The sequence below is a fragment of the Pygocentrus nattereri genome, chromosome 3, assembly GCF_015220715.1.
Source record: "Pygocentrus nattereri isolate fPygNat1 chromosome 3, fPygNat1.pri, whole genome shotgun sequence".
Lineage (NCBI taxonomy): Eukaryota > Metazoa > Chordata > Actinopteri > Characiformes > Serrasalmidae > Pygocentrus > Pygocentrus nattereri.
In genome coordinates, this window is record NC_051213.1 from 19,511,506 (window position 1) to 19,529,265 (window position 17,760).

The 17,760-nt window shown below is 39.5% G+C and overlaps 1 protein-coding gene across 1 annotated transcript; it reads right to left on the reverse strand.

Moving 5' to 3' along the window:
• Window positions 1-592: 592 nt before the first annotated feature.
• Window positions 593-15,982, reverse strand: tcaim (T cell activation inhibitor, mitochondrial). Its single transcript, XM_017700408.2, has 11 exons — window positions 15,467-15,982; window positions 14,849-14,923; window positions 14,487-14,619; window positions 14,184-14,334; window positions 11,825-12,083; window positions 10,993-11,115; window positions 10,531-10,628; window positions 8,834-8,925; window positions 8,476-8,708; window positions 6,475-6,606; window positions 593-3,870 (listed from the first exon to the last, which is right to left on the reverse strand). The coding sequence occupies exons 2-11, from the start codon at window positions 14,875-14,877 to the stop codon at window positions 3,645-3,647; spliced, it is 1,476 nt and encodes a 491-aa protein (XP_017555897.1). The 5' UTR covers window positions 14,878-14,923; window positions 15,467-15,982; the 3' UTR covers window positions 593-3,644.
• Window positions 15,983-17,760: the final 1,778 nt, after the last annotated feature.

Sequence of the window (17,760 nt, forward strand, 5' to 3'; positions counted from 1 at the left end):
CAACATAAGTGTTCCTTTTTGTGTCATTTGGACAGGACCCTAATGCACGCTAACTATTGCGTGTCACAGAGTTCAAGGAGGCTCAAGATTTAATGCCACTGCTGTCAGACATGCACTTGAACTCAGAGGGGTTTCCACAGTATCTGAACAACCTACTATTACTTTAAAATGAATAAGAGGCAAGAGAGATTAACACTAAAAAGAAACACACTGGCTCATGCAGAACACACAGAGCCATTACTGCTTTTAACAGCAGAACACACAGGACCTGAACTACTGAGCACACCTGCAGTCACTATTTGGAAAGGAAATTAAGGAGATCTGAAGGGAAAGGTTAAAAACTACATGCTGTAAATAACGTTAGGGGAAATCTGAATTCATGCACATTCATTTTCTTTACATTGCCCTTTGAAAAAACTGAATTTACCCTTTCATACGCAATTTTCATTTTAACTTCTAATTCTCCCTTAGACAAACAGTGGCATGGATTTGTTGGTTGGACATAATTTCTGGTTAGAGAAATTGACATGAGTTACTTTTCTTTAGAAATGTGGAGTAGCAGTACTACCAAGATTTCACAGAGAATAACAAATTAGGCAGTACTAGAATATGGCTTTATTAAGCGCAATTAGTCTGATAAACTCTGATAGAAAAGATTAAATAAATGACTCATTTGCAGTTACAACATTTGAAACATTAACAATCTGACAGCTAACATATTATACACACACATCAGACGTCCCAAAAATGGCAACAGTCCAGGACTTAGGATTAATAAATACATCTACAGTTGTTCGGGTGGCCCAGGTCAAATGACTTTCTGCTGCTGTTCTAAGTGAAAATAAGTTCTCCATTCTCTATAGAGAAGACACCTCTACAGACTTAAATGCACCATTACCGTTTTGTTGAATTTAACATTTTGGGGGGGGGGGTCAAACATAAAATGTGGCCTATGGAAAAGTTATAGTATGTATTATATTTTGTGTTATATTTAGAATTTTCTTCCTCCAATACATTACATTCATAAATCTGCTGGAAAAAAATGCCATATTTAGTTTATTGCTTGTTGATGTTATGACTTATTTTCAGTTAGTAAATCAACAAAACACATCATTTGACCAAGGATGTTGAACCGTTTCATATAACTGTGTAGGATTAACACCTCTCATCGTTTGTGGAGTAATATAAAGAGCAGCACTGACTTTCTTATAAAGTTATTACTCAAAAAAAAACTTTTGGCAAGTTTCTCCAAGCCAGTGTCAGCTGGCTAATTAATTTATAGCAGAGTCACTTTAAAGTAAAGTCACTTTCCTTCCACATGTGGGCTCATACTGAAAACTAAGTGGAACAGATTTATACAGCTTATAAGTGGCTGTTCCTTCTCTGAAAGTTTCAAAAAGCATTGCTGGGGTCCAAGCCCAGCTCAACATCTCACAGCTTTCTGCACACAGTTTGTATCAGTCATTTGCAGTCTTGTTTCACAGTAAATTAAACAAAATGTATTATTCCACGATTAGGATGAAATGCTGAAAATCAATGACCATTAAATACACTGTTAGTGGAATGGGTGTGTTTCTGGTGCACTTTTAGTGATGTTTCCTGATGACTGCAATTGACTTCCATCTAGTGGACAGCAGATGCCTTACATAGTCTGCAGTATATTCAGGCAGTGTAGTGTACTAATACTGAACAGCTATTCCCTTCTTCTTTTGGCCAAGACTTGTGTCTTTTGCCATTTAATAGAACAGAGGATCACGCTGTTGAGTCATGGAAACGTAATTCAGGTCCACAACAAAAAGATGCTTTACATCCAATAACCATTCCAGGCTTCAGTGAGACTGTAAATACAGTGACTAATCCTAAGCAATACGTGGCTAATGGCAACTTACTTAACCCTTAGTTTAAGTGCTTCAATTCAAAGTCACATTTACAATCAACATAACCAATATACTGATTTACAGCACAAGAACCCTTCACTTGGTATTTCATGTTGACTGCTTTAAAAGCAAACCTCCCATCTGATTCAGTCATGAAACCAAAGTGCGTACAGATTATATGATATACATACAAGTTGGCAAACCACTATAACCTTCCACATCTATATATAGCACCCTCCACAATTATTGGCACCCCTCATTTAGATGTGTTAAAAGCCTTAAAATAAATTCAATTTTTATTTCAGAAGCATAATCTCACACTGAAAATTGTAGAAAATAAAATCACCTGTTCCACAATTATTGGCACCCCTAACAATTCCTAGAAAATAAATGTAATTGAAGCATTTCTGTGATTTCTACTGCAGTTCATAAAGTTGACAGAGTACCTAGGAACCTTTAATTAGTAATTCATCACGTCCTGTTTCCCTGGGGTATAAATATGACGTAACACAGAAGCCTATTTCTCTTTTCCACTCTTCAACATGGGAAAGACAAGAGAACACACCACTCAAGTAAGGCAGATGTGTGTCGACCTTCACAAGTCAGGCATTGGCTACAAAAAAAATAGCCACTCGCCTACACCTGCCCATATCTACAGTCAGAGGAATCATCAAGAAGTTTAAAACAACTGTAACAGTGGCAAACAAGCCTGGACGAGGACGCAAGTTTATCTTGCCACCACGCACAGTGAGAGGAGGATGGTAAGAGAAGTAAAAAGTTCTCCAAAACTCACTATTAAAGAATTGCATCAAAGAGTAGTATCTTGGGGTCATAAAGTCTCCATAACAACCATCAGGTGCTATCTACATGCCAACAAGCTGTTTGGGAGGCGTGCACAGTAAAAGCCTTTTTTTCACTTACAGGCATAAACGTAAATGTCTGGAGTTCGCTAAGCGGTGGGACTGTGTGCTTTGGTCAGATGAGACCAAGATACAGCTTTTTGGCAATGAACACTCTAAGTGGGTCTGGCGTAACACAAAAGATGAGTATTGCGGAAAAGCACCTCTTGCCCATTGTGAAGTATGGGGGAGGATCTGTGATGCTGTGGGCCTGTTTCTCTTCCAAAGGCCCTGGGAACCTTGTTAGGGTGTATGGCATCATGAACTCTTTGAAATACCAGGACATTTTTAATCAAAATCTGGTGATGAAGATGGGTTATCACTGGATCTTTCAGCAAGATAATGACCCCAAACATGTGGCCAAAACACCCATGGCCATCTCAGTCCCCAGACCTCAACCCAATTGAAAACCTGTGGGGTGAGCTGAAGCATAGGAGAGGGCCCAGGACTCTGGATGATTTAGAGAGATTGTGCAAAGTGGAATGGTAGAAGATTCATCTCTCTGTATTCTCCCATCTTGTGAAATGTTATAGGAGAAGATTAAGTGCCATCTTGTTGGCAAAATGGGGTTGTACAAAGTATTAACATCAGGGGAGCCAATAATTGCGGCACAGATGATTTCATGTAAAATAATTTCTTAATGTGGGATTTCCCCCACTGAATAAATGCACTTGAATTAAAGGTTGGATTTTTCTCTCTTTTTTTTGCATTGTTGTATTATATCATTAAAAAAAAAATTATTAGAAGCCTAAGAACGCATCTTAACAAGTGGTGCCAATAATTGTGGAGGGCGCTGTAGCTGCATGTTCTACAAGTCTTGTTGCCCAAGCACTCACAAGGTGTTTGTATTTGCGAGTGTGTGAGTGCATCAGCCCTTCCAGTCCCAAGGAATACACAGATCGCCATCCTGCATAACAGAGTAGAAGTGTGAGACATGGAGGTGCAGGCCCTGCATGTGGGGAGACCTCTCCTCCATCAGCCGTTTGCAGCATGGGATCATTTGACTGCTAGAAACACTGGGCTCTTTGGACAGACTGCGCAGAGACAGGTCTTGAACACAGCTGGACATCACATTCTCCTCCTCAGCCTCTAACCTGCGGGAACACAAACAGTTTCTGTGGAAGCACAAAAAGTAGCTTTGTAGTTTTACAAGTAACCCAACAACAGACTTCACCTGGGCCTGAATCCTTGTTCCAAACCTACATTGGTGCTTGAAAGTTTGTGAACCCTTTAGAATTTTCTATATTTCTGCATAAATATGACCTAAAACAACAGAGTTTCACACAAGTCCTAAAAGTACATAAAGAGAACCTAGTTAAACAAATGACACAAAAATATTATACTTGGTCATTTGTTTATTGAGGAAAATGATCCAATATTACATATTTGTGAGTGGCAAAAGTATGTGAACCTGTAGGATTAGCAGTTAATTTGAAGGTGAAATTAGAGTCAGGTGATTTCAATCAATGAGATGACAATCAGGTGTGAGTGGGCACCCTGTTTTATTTAAAGAACAGAGATCTCTCAAAGTCTGCTCTTCACAACACGTTTATGGAAGTGTATCATGGCCCAAACAAAGGCGATTTGTGAGGACCTCAGAAAAAGAGTTGTTGAGGCTCATCAGGCTGGAAAAGGTTACAAAACCATCTATAAAGAGTTTGGACTCCACCAATCCACAGTCAGACAGATTGTGTACAACTCGAGAAAATTCAAGACCATTTTTTCCCTCCCCAGGAGTGGTCAACCAAAGATCACTCTAAAAGCAAGGAGTAATAGTCGGCGAGGTCACAAAGGACCCCAGGTTAACTTCTAAGCAACTGAAGGCCTCTCACATTGGCTAATGTTAATGTTCATGAGTCCACCATCAGGAGAACACTGAACAACAATGGTGTGCATGGCAGGGTTGCAAGGAGAAAGCCACTGCTCTCCAAAAAGAACATTGCTGCTCGTCTGCAGTTTGCTAAAGATCCAGTGGACAAGCCAGAAGGCTATTGGAAGAATGTTTTGTGGACAGATGAGACAAAAATAGGACTTTTTAGTTTAAATGAAAAGCGTTATGTTTGGAGAAAGGAAAACACTGCATTCCTGCATAAGAACCTTATACCATCTGTGAAACATGGTGGTGGTAGTATCATGGTTTGGGCCTGTTTTGCTTCATCTGGGCCAGGATGGCTTGCCATCATTGATGGAACAATGAATTCTGAATTATATCAGAGAATTCTAAAGGAAAATGTCAGGGCATCTGTCCATGAACTGAATCTCAAGACAAGGTGGGTCATGCAAAAAGACAATGACCCTAAGCACACAAGTCATTCTACCAAAGAATGGTTAATGAAGAATAAAGTTAATGTTTTGGAATGGCCAAGTCCTGACCTTAATCCCATCAAAATGTTGTGGAAGGACCTGAAGCGAACAGTTAATGTGAGGAAACCCTCCAAAATCCCAGAGTTGAAGCTGTTCTGTACGGAGGACAGAACAGCTGGGCTAAAATTCCTCCAAGCCGGTGTGCAGGACTGATCAACAGTTACCGGAAACGTTTAGTTGCAGTTATTGCTGCACAGGGGGGTCACACCAGATACTGAAAGCAAAGGTTCACATACTTTTTCCACTCACAAATATGTAATACTGGATCATTTTCCTCAATAAACAAATGACCTAGTATAACATCTTTTGTGTCATTTGTTTAACTGGGTTCTCCTTATCTACTTTTAGGACTTGTGTGAAAATCTGATGATGTTTTAGTTCATATTCATGCAGAAATATAGAAAATTCTAAAGGGTTCCCAAACTTTCAAGCACCACTGTAAATACAGCCCCAGAAGAAACCGCCCAATTGTGATATGACCCACAAATTCTAAATCCCTACCTGGCTCCGGATATCCTCAGACAGGGTGTAGTTACAGGGGGCCCCTCTCTCCTAGTTAGTGAGCCAGGTAAGTAATAAAGTTTATTGTGGTAAAGGAAACAAGGTTGCAGAGGAAATACTATCCAATATTGTAAAGGAAATACTGCAACAAAAAAAGCCAGTAGGTCTTAACCATTCGCCCCAGGCATCTATGCATAGCGCAGTAATACAAAGCAGGCCTGTGGTTAATTAGCTGTGGTATGCTGTCAACTAGGAAGTTGAATGCAAAGTTAGCAACTGGATGTAGTAAATTTCAGTTTTTGTTTCTGTGGTTATGGTAGCAGCAAACAAGACTATGTTTATCACTAAAGTTATTTCTTTGGGGCATGATGCCTGCTAGTTGCCCCCCAATCACCCCACTGTAAAAGTAAATTCTGGTTAGGCCACTGTCTTCAGATCATGGACAAACAAAAATATCTGCTATCCAAAACCAGGTTGAGAGTCAAATTTGGGCAGATATTTTGCCCAATTAAAGCTTGCAAACAATGGGTAAACTATGTCTTACTTAAAAACAAAACAAAACAAAAAAAATCACAATAATTTGGACATAAGATTTGTATTGGGATGTTCAAGTTGCCACAATTCTAATGTTTCTCAAAGCTGTTTAAAGTGTCTGGCGCAGAAGCTTTGGTAAATACAATGGCATCCGTGATTTGTTATGTCCAAACAGATATTGATGAACATCATTTATTTGTAATGAAACTAGGAAATATCTTCTGTTCCAGTTGTAATGACAGAAGTACAAGTTACATTGCTTGCTTAAGTAAGTGTACATTCACCACAGTAGCACTCACTGGTCCTTGCGCTGCATGCGTCTGCGGGCCTCCTGTGCGTGGCTCTGCAAGAAGTTCTGTAACTGCACTGCATCACACACAACAGGGATGATAAAGTGGCCCATCTCATGGAGTCTGGGGGTGGAACGGTCACTATGGCAACCACAGAACACAGAGTACAGAGGGGTTTAACAAGTCTACTGCTGAACACTGAGGACTCACTGGTCCAAAGCAGAAAAGACACCAACAGAATGTTCAGTCAGTGAGCAGACAGTGAAATCTACAGAATCTGACTGTTTCATAGGCTACTGCACTCCACTTAAATAAAGGGTAATTTAAAATAATTTACTCAAAAAAAAGTGGGAGGAGAAATATTAACACCAAATATTTTGACAGTATGAAACATGCATTCACACTTCCCAAAGTTTCTTATACCAGACTGCAAGATATATTAGTTATATAGATGTATTAGATATAGAAGCTGAATCTGCCCTCAGCTGAACGCAGCCTTTTTCATAAGGTATGAAAGGTCATAACAGGCCTATGTCTGGTCATGGTTAGAGATGGTTACTGTAGTAACAGTCCCTCAATGAAGGTAAAAACTCGTTCCCTGCCAATGTTCTAACAATTTATCCTATCCATGAAGATGTCCTACCAAGTATACGCATATCATTAATATTTCTGATAGTGATTTAGGTTATCAAAATCAAAATATAAAATAGTCTACCAAATGTTTTATGAAGGGATCTTCCTTTAAATCTGCACTACTCTAGAACATTTTGACAAGATAGGACTGATATTCAGAACACTACATTTTAAACGACTAGCCCATATATTCATTTATTTCATAGAAGGCACAAGTACGCTCCTACATGAACAATAGTGGCACATACACACAAAACTGGTATCAGTGATGAGGAGAACCATATCTACGACCAATACCACAAAGCACCTATGATGTGGTATCACTTAGCAACATGTCAGAGGTGTGGATTAAGAAGCAGCAGTAAAAATAAACTAAATGAAGAAAGAAAAAAAAAACACCTCATTGAAAAATTTGTAAAAGCAGTAATTCGAAAACAGTCAGAGGGTGATATGCCAGTAGGATCTCTTCCTAAGCAATTTGTTTTGCTGGTATGCCACAGTCGTGGGCTGGAGGTTAGGGAACCAGCCCTGTGACCGGAAGGTTGCCAGTTCGATCTCCTTGGCTGACAGTCCATGACTGAAGTGCCCTTGAGCAAGGCACCTAACCCCCAATTGCTCCCCGCACGCTGTGGATAGGGCTGCCCACTGCTCCGGGCAAGTGTGCTCACTGCCCCCTAGTGTGTGGGTTCACTAGTGTGCACGTATGTGGGTGTTTCACTGCATGGATGGGTTAAATGCAGAGGTCTAATTTCACAGTGTTTGCACACTGGTTTTACAACAAATGGTTGTAAAAAAAAAAAATAAAAAAAATAAAAATAAGCCAGTTAACAACACATATACAGTGTAAATATGGAGCCCCTTACCTGGATATCTGACCCAGGCTTCTGTTAATAATTAATCACCTGCCACTGTAATATTTATAAAACTATCTGGACTTATACACTAGTTACGTTACAGTCAGTATTAATATCAGTACTCAGTATCAATCGACACTTACAAATTACCTATCTGTAGAGGAAGTGGTATTGGTACATCTGTAGTGAACATAATTTTATTTTTAAAACACACTGTGTAATATGATATTCTACATATCCTACATTAATCAAAATTTTTGTGTGCCTATGCAGCAGGCAGATTTCATGCCTATGTAAAAAGGCTACCTAGTTATTGTGGAAGATTTAGGACATCCTCCGACCACAGCTTCAGATTTCAGATATCAGGTTTCGGGTCTATGGAAAAGCACTCCTCTCAAAATTACCAGAAGGAAATGTGTGTGTACCTGACTATTTTAGCACCTGAAATGGTGCACAAGATACATATATGGACAACAGGCAATCACAAGTGCACACTGTAAGAAAACTATGAAATCAGCCTTACTTCTCTAGGGTCATGGTGAGGCCCTCCAGGCTGCGGGGGTGCAGGGCGAGCCGGTGGGGCAGCAGTCTCTTGTGGAAGGTGTTGAGGGTGCTGTAATGCTCCTCTAGTGGCAGAACAGGACCCACCCGCTCCATATGGATCACCTGGATCCCTCCTAACAGAAAACTGATCCTGTCTTTTAGCCACACTGTCTGCTGGAACAGACTATAGTAACTGGGCAACCTCTGGAAAAGCTGCAAAGGGCAACAGTTTCAGACTGCAAACATCATTGACAACCAGCCACTAATAAGCATACAGAGAGGAGGAAATAGAGTATTTTGACTATGTACTATAGAGTGGAATAAAATGAATACATTACTCTTGTCCACTGATGATGCACGTCCATTGTTCCCAACATCACATGGCCTGAGGCGTTCATCCCTGACTGGTCAGTGAAGATTACTGTGTGCCCTGTGTGGGTTGAAAAGAACTAGTAAACAAAAGAACCTATGCACTGACTTTGACCCATCTGCTTATTCATAAAGACCCTGTTCACATCTGGCATTAACATCGATCACTGTGCTCTGATTATGGGGATGGGATCATCATCTGATCAAGACAAAGCATGTTTACACTTGCCCTCTTCAAATGTAGTTTCTGCCACAGATCAGATCTAATTTCCTCATTCAATATTTAAAATTTTAAATCACCTGCCATAGTACTGGAACAGAGCAGGCAAAGCCTACTTAAGCTATGCAGCGTTTAATGCTTTATAAAACATTTTGCCATCACAGTGCACAGAGAAAGAAAAGACATCCAGTTATATATGTGGTGCTTAGCAGCCATAACTGAGAGAAGAAAGAACCATACTGAAAGCTGTGGGTGAGGGGCACACCCCTAAAGTATATATTGACTGTTTTTTAAAAATAAATAAATAAAAAAATAAATAAAAGGTTAAGCATTTTCTTTGAAAACAACATGCTTCTAATTTGACTGCTACATAAACGCAGCATGGGGAGGGGGATGAGAGAGAATGAAGAAAACAGTGGGAGAGATCACAGGACTTGTGAAATAGTTAGCTAGCTACTACATGTAACTACCATAGCTGCCCTGGCTGAATTCCCTTTCACTTAGGTTGAAAGATTGCCTAGATACAGTTGCACTACTGGTTCATGCAATATATACTTAAAAGATGAGTAGTGAGAAATATTTTAGAGGCCGTGCTCAGATTCCCTACTGTACACTAATTCAAAGAGAAGTACTCTGCTTCTAGCCGTTAAGCTCATTTAAACCTCAGTGACATAAAGACAGAAGGAATAGATATATTTTAAGAGAATGGTTACTTCAGTAACTGATGTTCATGTAAAAGACGTTATTTGAGTCTCGCTCTTCATAGAAATGCCTACAGTTACCTAGAATTAAGGGTAAAGTTAAGCAAAGCTTGATGTTCTTCACAAAAGTGCAAATATAAGCAGAAAACAAAAACTGACAGCATAGATGCTAAAGTCTTTAGACTTACTTACACAGCCAGCAAAGAAACAAACATTATACTATAATTATATATTGTTATTAGGTCTGTCTTAATGAATGCATTTACTGCTCTTTTTATTTACATTCATTGGCCTCAACCCAATTCATGTTTTTGTCTGCTACTACATAATATGACTGTGAAATGTAACAACTGTAAAATTACTACAGTCAGCTTAAATAGCTGCAATCCTGTCAAATGACTGCAACCATTTCAAATAACTGCAATTAAACAATTAGGTAATATTAGTGACAGACCTAATGTGTTGGTAACTGACATACACCTATAGTGTTGCAAATGAAAAACCGTGTGTGTTTGTAAATGATTGCCATTAATATCTATTAATATGCCATTAGTGCCCCATATTACAAAGGTAATGATCAAATCTCAGAACAGTAAACTTTAAAATGTCATCAAAAATAGATAACCATGGTACATTATTGCTATTTAATGATGTGATAACTGACTCAAAGTTTTTGAACCATATACTGTATACTATGGTACACTATAGTGTATAATCATATATAATGCATTCGTGGACACACTACCTCTCAGATTGAGCAGGGCTTCTGGGCTCTGTAAAGCGAGTCGACTAAGACTCTGTAGCTGACAGCACCTGTGTGCAACTCCCCATTTGCGCTGCCACCTGCAGTACAGAGGACAACATGCAATTATTTCACTGCAAATTTCATGCCTTCTGATGTGCCTGCCTGAACAGTGCTGTACTTGGAAATTACTGAAAGTTTAAACTCACACTGAGGAGTTTCCAAATCACAATAAGCAGTGCATCATACTTATTCATGTCAATCTATCATGGTGCATGCCTAAGCATTGTAATAAGACAGTTCAGAGTCAGAACTAATCTGAACTGGTATTGATTTTACTGCCTCAAATTGTGCAATCAGAACACAGAGCACATACCATTTAGTACTTTCAAAGGAAAACAACCCAATGGCAGTAAAGGACACATAGAAAAAATAACTTTTTTTAACAAAAACTCTCAAGCTGACCTGATATCAACCAGACCCAGTTTCTCAATGAGCTCTCTCTTCAGTCTTTTCAGCTCAGCTCGACGGGGCACGCTCGCGTTCTGCTTCTTCGTGGCCTCCGGTTCATTGTTCCTTAGCCACAGACTAGAATGACACAGCAGCACTTTGTTAAACTATACAATAGGTACTAATTCGGCATTTCATAACCTCTTCATTAAAAAAAGAAAAACAATAAGACAGCAAGCCCCAGTTAGTACTTGATTAAACACAGTGCCACAGTTACTGCTCATAGTGATATAGTCCTGCAGTACTAGTGCCATTTGAAGGACTGTCGATGCAAGGCAAAAAATAAGCACTGAGCACTTTTCTGTTGTACACTGCATAAACACACTGTTTATAAGTATCTTTTTATTCATATTACACAAACTCAAAAGTGAAAAGCAGGTATACAGCTGTCTGCTTCAGCATCAGACCTGTTTCTACACTCTTCCAGGTTATGTTTTAACTAGTAGCAATTACTGTCTGACACAGTCGGAAGCTCATTTCAATGATAAGGTAGATGATAGTGTGTTAGCTATTATAGGTTTTGTTTTTTGCCAGGGTTAATAAAGGTTTTTCATAGTCCACTACAACTACTGAAATTCAAACATAGCAAGTATAAATTCCCAAACTGAGGACAAATTAGTAAAACAAATGTAAATAAAAGAAGTGTGTCCACAGCAGGATCGTACGCTACAACGTGATTCGATCTGACAAGCTTTGTTAGAAAAGCCACGAGACAGCACAGAAGATCAGGTTGAGATTTCAATCAAAAGGAAAAACAAGACTGATTGTGTAGATATAACTGGAGTACCTGAGTGTTCTCTCCATTTTCTTGGCCTGCTCCAGCTCCTGCTCTGGGTCTCTGAACCCTGTGACGCTGTAGTATGTCTTGTCCCATTTTATGGGGCGATAGAATGGAATCCCACCTTGTTTTGGTGAGTTCTGGCTCTCTGCTCTTGACTTCAGTAGTCCATGCATGTGTTCCACTGACAAGCTACAAGACTTCAGAACTTCCATCACTGTACTCAGGACATCCTTAGACTGCAGAGTGAAAGTCACTGATCGGAAACCTGGTAAACAGAGGAGCGCATATTTTAGCTATATTTCCACAGACTTTCTGCACGAAAATGGGAAAAAAACCACATCTTGTTTCAATCTTATGAAGCCCCTCTGGTGACACAGTGCAGCTACAAATTAATATACTGAGGCCATAAGTTAAGTTTCTCAAATTAATAATTTGAGGCCACAAAATAATATATCGAGGCAACATGGCCAAGAGAAACAACTATTTATTTGTGGCCATTCCTCATTAATAAATCAATCACCAAGCCACCTTAGGGGCTCCATACAAACAGCCTGACTTTTTGCAACATAATGTTTTACATAATGACATCATTTCCTGCAAAAACAGTTGTCACACAACTTTTGGTTCATTGATTAAATTGGTGATGGAATACCAATTTCTTTTTTAAAGTTTGTCACAACTTCAGTACCTTTGACCCCCCTGACTTCCCCATAACTTATTGATAAGGATTAATAAGTAATTTTTTTTCCCTGAAACCATAACAGAAGAGATCATGTTTCTTTGCCGTATAAAACCATCTGAGCCCTTTCATTAGAAAGGCTATATCCTTTCCTAGACACTCTGCAAGTGATTAAATGTGACAGCTTCTTTTTTTTTTTTTAAAGTGCTCTCATTTCCTCCTCGGTCCAGCTATACCTCTCCACTATATTGTTCATGTTTCTGTTTCATGTAAGAGGCACATTAGAGAAATCTGTCACGACACAAAGTGTAAATGCATCCTTTTCTCAAAAAAAAAAAAAAAAAAACACAATAAGAAAAAAAAAATTATATATATATATACACACACTTTATTCAATTTGTTCAATTGCTTGTTAACACAAATAGCTAATCAGCCAATCACATGGCTGCAATTCGATGCATTTAGGCATGTAGGTCAAGACAACTTGCTGAAGTGCAGACCGAGCATCAGAATGGGGAAGAAAGGTGACTTAAATGACTTTGAACGTGGCGTGGTTGTTGGTGCCAGACGGGCTGGTCTGAGTGAGTGTCTGCCTGTCTGTCTATAAACATACACACTCACCGGCCACTTTATTAGGTATACCTTGCAAGTAAAAGGTTGGACCCCCTTTTGCCTTCAGAACTGCCTTAATTCTTCATGGCATACTTTCAAAAAGGTGTTGGAAACGTTGCTCAGAGGTTTTGGTTGGATGTTTTTTTTTTTTTCTTTTTTGGACTATTCTCTGTAAACCCTAGAGATGGTTGTGCGTGAAAATCCCAGCAGATCAGCAGTTTATGAAATATTCAGCCACATTCAACCATGCCACATTCAAAGTAACTTAATGTACCTAAATGTACTGAGTTGTGGCCATGTGATTGGCTGATTAGCTATTTGTGTTAACAAGCAACTGAACAACTGTACCTAATAAAGTGACTGGTGTATATATAGACAGACAGACAGACAGACAGACAGACAGATAGACAGATAGACAGATGTTTTCTCAACATTTCAGATGTCGCTAAACAAATTCTGCACTAAGACTGAACTGAAAAAAGTTGTCAATGTTCATAAAATATTATAGATCAATGTGTTAGTGTTTTTACAAAAATCCTATGGACGGAAATGCAGTTTGTGGAAACAAAATAAACAGTGAAAAAGGTAGGGAAAGCACAAACTAGGAGAAAAAAAAATTGCCCTCTAAACTCTCCCTTTTACTTAACTACCTCCTTTTGTGTGAGCCTGTAAAACTGTACCATGCTGCAATGATTCCCAAAACAGCACCAAATGAGGGCGAATCATAAAACCAGCCATTCTTTTGAAATGTGACAGAACACCAAAAATAGTATTGCTTATTGTTATATGAGGTAGAAGGCCAATAGACTTCACAATGCATGATGACACTTAAACCCCACTGCTTAGTACGTTATTACAAATGATTGCTTCAATGCATTGTACAGCAGTGTAAACTGGCTTTTGCTGTTAAGATTAAATGAGCACAGATAACTGCAATCTCGTGATAGTTCTAGAGTCTGTCCAGTTGTTGAGATATGGGGTAGACGTGTAAGACAAGTGTCTTTTTATATGGCAAAAAATGCAGTGCACTCTGCACTGATTACACAAACCTAACTAGGGAAACATCAAACTTACCAAAGGGAATCAGGTCACTCTCACCGGCTACTTTCTCTTTTGTGTCCCGGACATAAAAAGTGAGCTTTGTAGGCTTGATTGACCTCATGCCTGGCTTTTGAAGATTCTCCAAATAGCCATTGAGCCGTTTGAGAGAGTTTTCATTCACTTCCTGAAAACCAGAGCACAAAAGAGAGAAAACTGAGAAGAATACAAGCATACTTAAAAACACACATATAGACTTAAATATGCTTAGGCAGCATTCACACCAGAGACTGAAGGCCCTCAAAAAAGACCCAATGACACTAGGTTCAAGTCTCATACCCTTTCTCTTGGATGCTGGCCAAAGAAGTCAGGGTGCACTGCAAAGTAAAACGGTCTCAGAGCATTAATGGTATCTGCCCCGGACAGAGCTCTTTTCTGAACTATCTCAGCGACGCAGCATCTGCCACCAAGCCTAAGAGAAGAAAAAGAAGGAGTAGAGTTCATTTATGGGCAGTACAATAGTCTTACAACTGTATATTAGATTGATGTTCTACATCCAGTACAGGTAAAACCAGGAATTTGTTTTGAAAACATAATTTAGGAAAGGAAGCATTTGGGAACGACACTACTTCTGCAATTTACAGTGTCTAGCCGTTTTAAACACCAGACCCATATCTCCTTTCCTGGTTAAGCTAACCAACCTCATACGCAGGAAGGAGGACACAGACATCACTTCAGCTGCAGCAGGTGAGAGTAATAAAATTCTGCAAGCATCCCTGGAAAATAATACCGCATACATTAAATGCAATGCAGCCTATTTTATCACCAACAGGTTAAATATTAAGTAAACACACTATAGCTGTATGAGTAACGTATCTAAGCATGTCATATCAGGCAGTGAGGTGTTTTCCCTGATCTCCGAAAAGCTACAAGGTCAGTGTCACACAATCACGTGGGGGGAAAGTCTCAGCAGACAAAAACATCTCGCGCTAACTTACAGGTTAGCTGGCCTGCTTGTTGTAAAAGTTAGCAAGCAAGCAAGCCTCGACAGTGAGTACATGGTTGGTTTAAAATGACAGACCGATAACTCAAGTAGTCGTATGGGGCCATTTCTTCACTCGTTTAGTAAGAAAAGAGCGCTGCAACAGCTAAATCTCTAGCTAGGTTGCGCAAGGGAAGGGCGAACTAACTTAGCTCAAACCAGCTAGGTTAGCTAGCTGGCTAACTAGCTGCATGGCTTTACTTACAAATACCAGCTGGCCAGCGAGCCGCCGCTGCAGAAGTATGAACAGAATTAAACACTACACGATGAGTATTACCTTTAGCTGTGCATTACTGCATGTCACCCGCGATAAATGAAGAATGAATCACTCTGGCAGGTCCGATTCATTCAAGATGCCATTCATGTAAACACCCACAGCACGTTTACAGAAAGTCAGAGGCTCCTCTTCATTGTTTTGATGGCGCTGTTGACATCTAGTGGTGTAAACAGGAGTGTAAACCCAAAAGTTCTCCCAGTACACTCTGCACTCCTCACATCCGATCCGGATCCAACACTCAATCCAAATCTGACTCTTCAGCAGAGTCAGTGGGATTAGATGAAGCGGTGTTAGGTGAGGGCTGGGATTAAACCACTTCTCCAGCAGTGGGGCTGGTTGAGCATTCCCAAATCTGACTGCATCTCCGAGTCCAAGCGTTTTCTTTATGGTATGTACGAAATGTTTGTAGACATCTGCTCATCCAGCGTTTCTTCCGAAAACAATGCGTTATCCTTCATTGCTATGAGGATGTGACTACATCCAGCCACAAGAGCATGAGTGAGGTGATTGGATGATTAATTCTGGATCACAGACAGACCTGACTCCAGCTCATTCCAAAGGTGCTGAATGGTGCTCCATCACTCCAGAGAACACAGTTCCACTGCTTCACAGCCCAGAGCTGGGGGGCTTCAGTGCTTTAGCCAATGCTTGCAAATGGGCAAAATTTCTGGGTGTCCCAAAGTGTCCCATTCTATTCCCAAGTGCTTTTCCATGGTGATTCTACGCTGTGCGCGCAAAAAAGGAACACTAGTGTCAGCAGTGGGTGCACCTCAAAGTAGCTAAATTCACCAATTAGAAGGGATGTTTGGATACTTTTTGCACCTTTGTCCATTACGCACTGAGATTCCTCCAGATTTCTTGAATCTTTTAAGTATGTTATGCACCATAGAGGGTCAAATATCCAAATCCCTAACCAGCTTTCTTTGAGAACTTGTTTTTAAACATTTCATCACTTGTTTCAAATCACATTATTATTTAATAATTATTATTACTCTATTATTATTCTTTTTTTCATTGTGTTGCAGGCCCAAATGACATTGAAATTAAGTTGACAAAACATGAAATATGTTGTGTTAATTCTGTCTGCAATTAAATATGTCAAAGTAAATTCTAGAAATCCCTGCCCTTTTATTGGCATTTCTCATACTGTCAGAACTATTTCTGATTTGGAGTTGTATAAAATATGGTCGAAGTTAAGAGAATTCATATTAAAGAAATAACTTCTCTGTTCTTTAATAATGCTTCTCTGATGTTTATTTCTGCTTTTTTTGGTGCATGAATTCATCATGGTTGAGCTGTTTAATGTGCTGATTTTCTTGAGTAAAGAGAAGACTCCCAGCTCTGAGGCAGGCCAATCTCTGATATTTCAGTTGTCTAAATATGATCAAAAAGACAATTTATTATTGAGGTATCAGTTTGTATTTGTTCATGCAGAAGTGTGCAGACCCATACCCTCCTGTTGTTGCCCATATCCTACAATTTATGTAGGTTTACGTACCAAAACTAGTCATAACTGATTTTACATGAACATGTTCCAGCCTCTCTTTATCACCAGCCTGTTTTGTGACTGCCTTATTAAAACTGATATATGTAATGACCTGTTTTGATTGGCTGCTTTGTATCATGCCAAATTCACCTTTGCCAACTATGCTCAACTTCAACTTGAATGGGCGGGGCCGAACTGCTATTGACTGTATATGTGGAAATAAGTAAATGTTGTGGTTGTGTGACATCACAAAAACAGTGAATTCAAAACAGGATGTTTTTGCTACTTAGTTTTCATATATGGACTTTGTGGTTTTCCATGATATGGGCCCTTTAGTGTCTCAGCATGTTTTGTTAGATATACTCACTCCTGCCCTCATCACACTGGATTGGGAGAGCCACTACAGCTCAACTCGGGTATGGTTTATGTCCACTAGAGGGCGCTAATGGCATACATTCTTTGTTTCTTTTTTGTGTTCTGTACCTCATAATGTGTGTACAAATAGCCTGTGGGTGTAGTAGGCCTGTTATCAAGTGCTGAATTAGAAGCTACTTCTAAGATTAAACATGTAATGTGGCCGTTGCCTTCAAAGTCCACTGTTGTTGCTGATAATACAAACTGAGCTGCTTGTGAGTGAGTTGTTGAGGCTGCAAGCGGACTCCCTTTTTTATTCAGTGTGTTTGTGGGACTGTGGCAAAAAGCGCTGTCATGTCTTCTGATTTTGATGTGCTAGACTGCCCTAAGCTGGCAATAAAAGCAGATATATAGTGTCACAATATAGGATTACAATGACTTGACTTAAAGGTGT

Coding starts and splice junctions, on each gene's coding strand:
- tcaim (XM_017700408.2), bottom strand. CDS start 14,877: ATGTCTGTGTCCTCCTTCCTGCGTATGAG. Junction 14,335..14,486: donor GCCAGCATCCAAGAGAAAGG/GTATGAGACTTG, acceptor TCTGGTTTTCAG/GAAGTGAATGAAAACTCTCT. Junction 8,709..8,833: donor TGCATCATCAGTGGACAAGA/GTAATGTATTCA, acceptor TGCCCTTTGCAG/CTTTTCCAGAGGTTGCCCAG.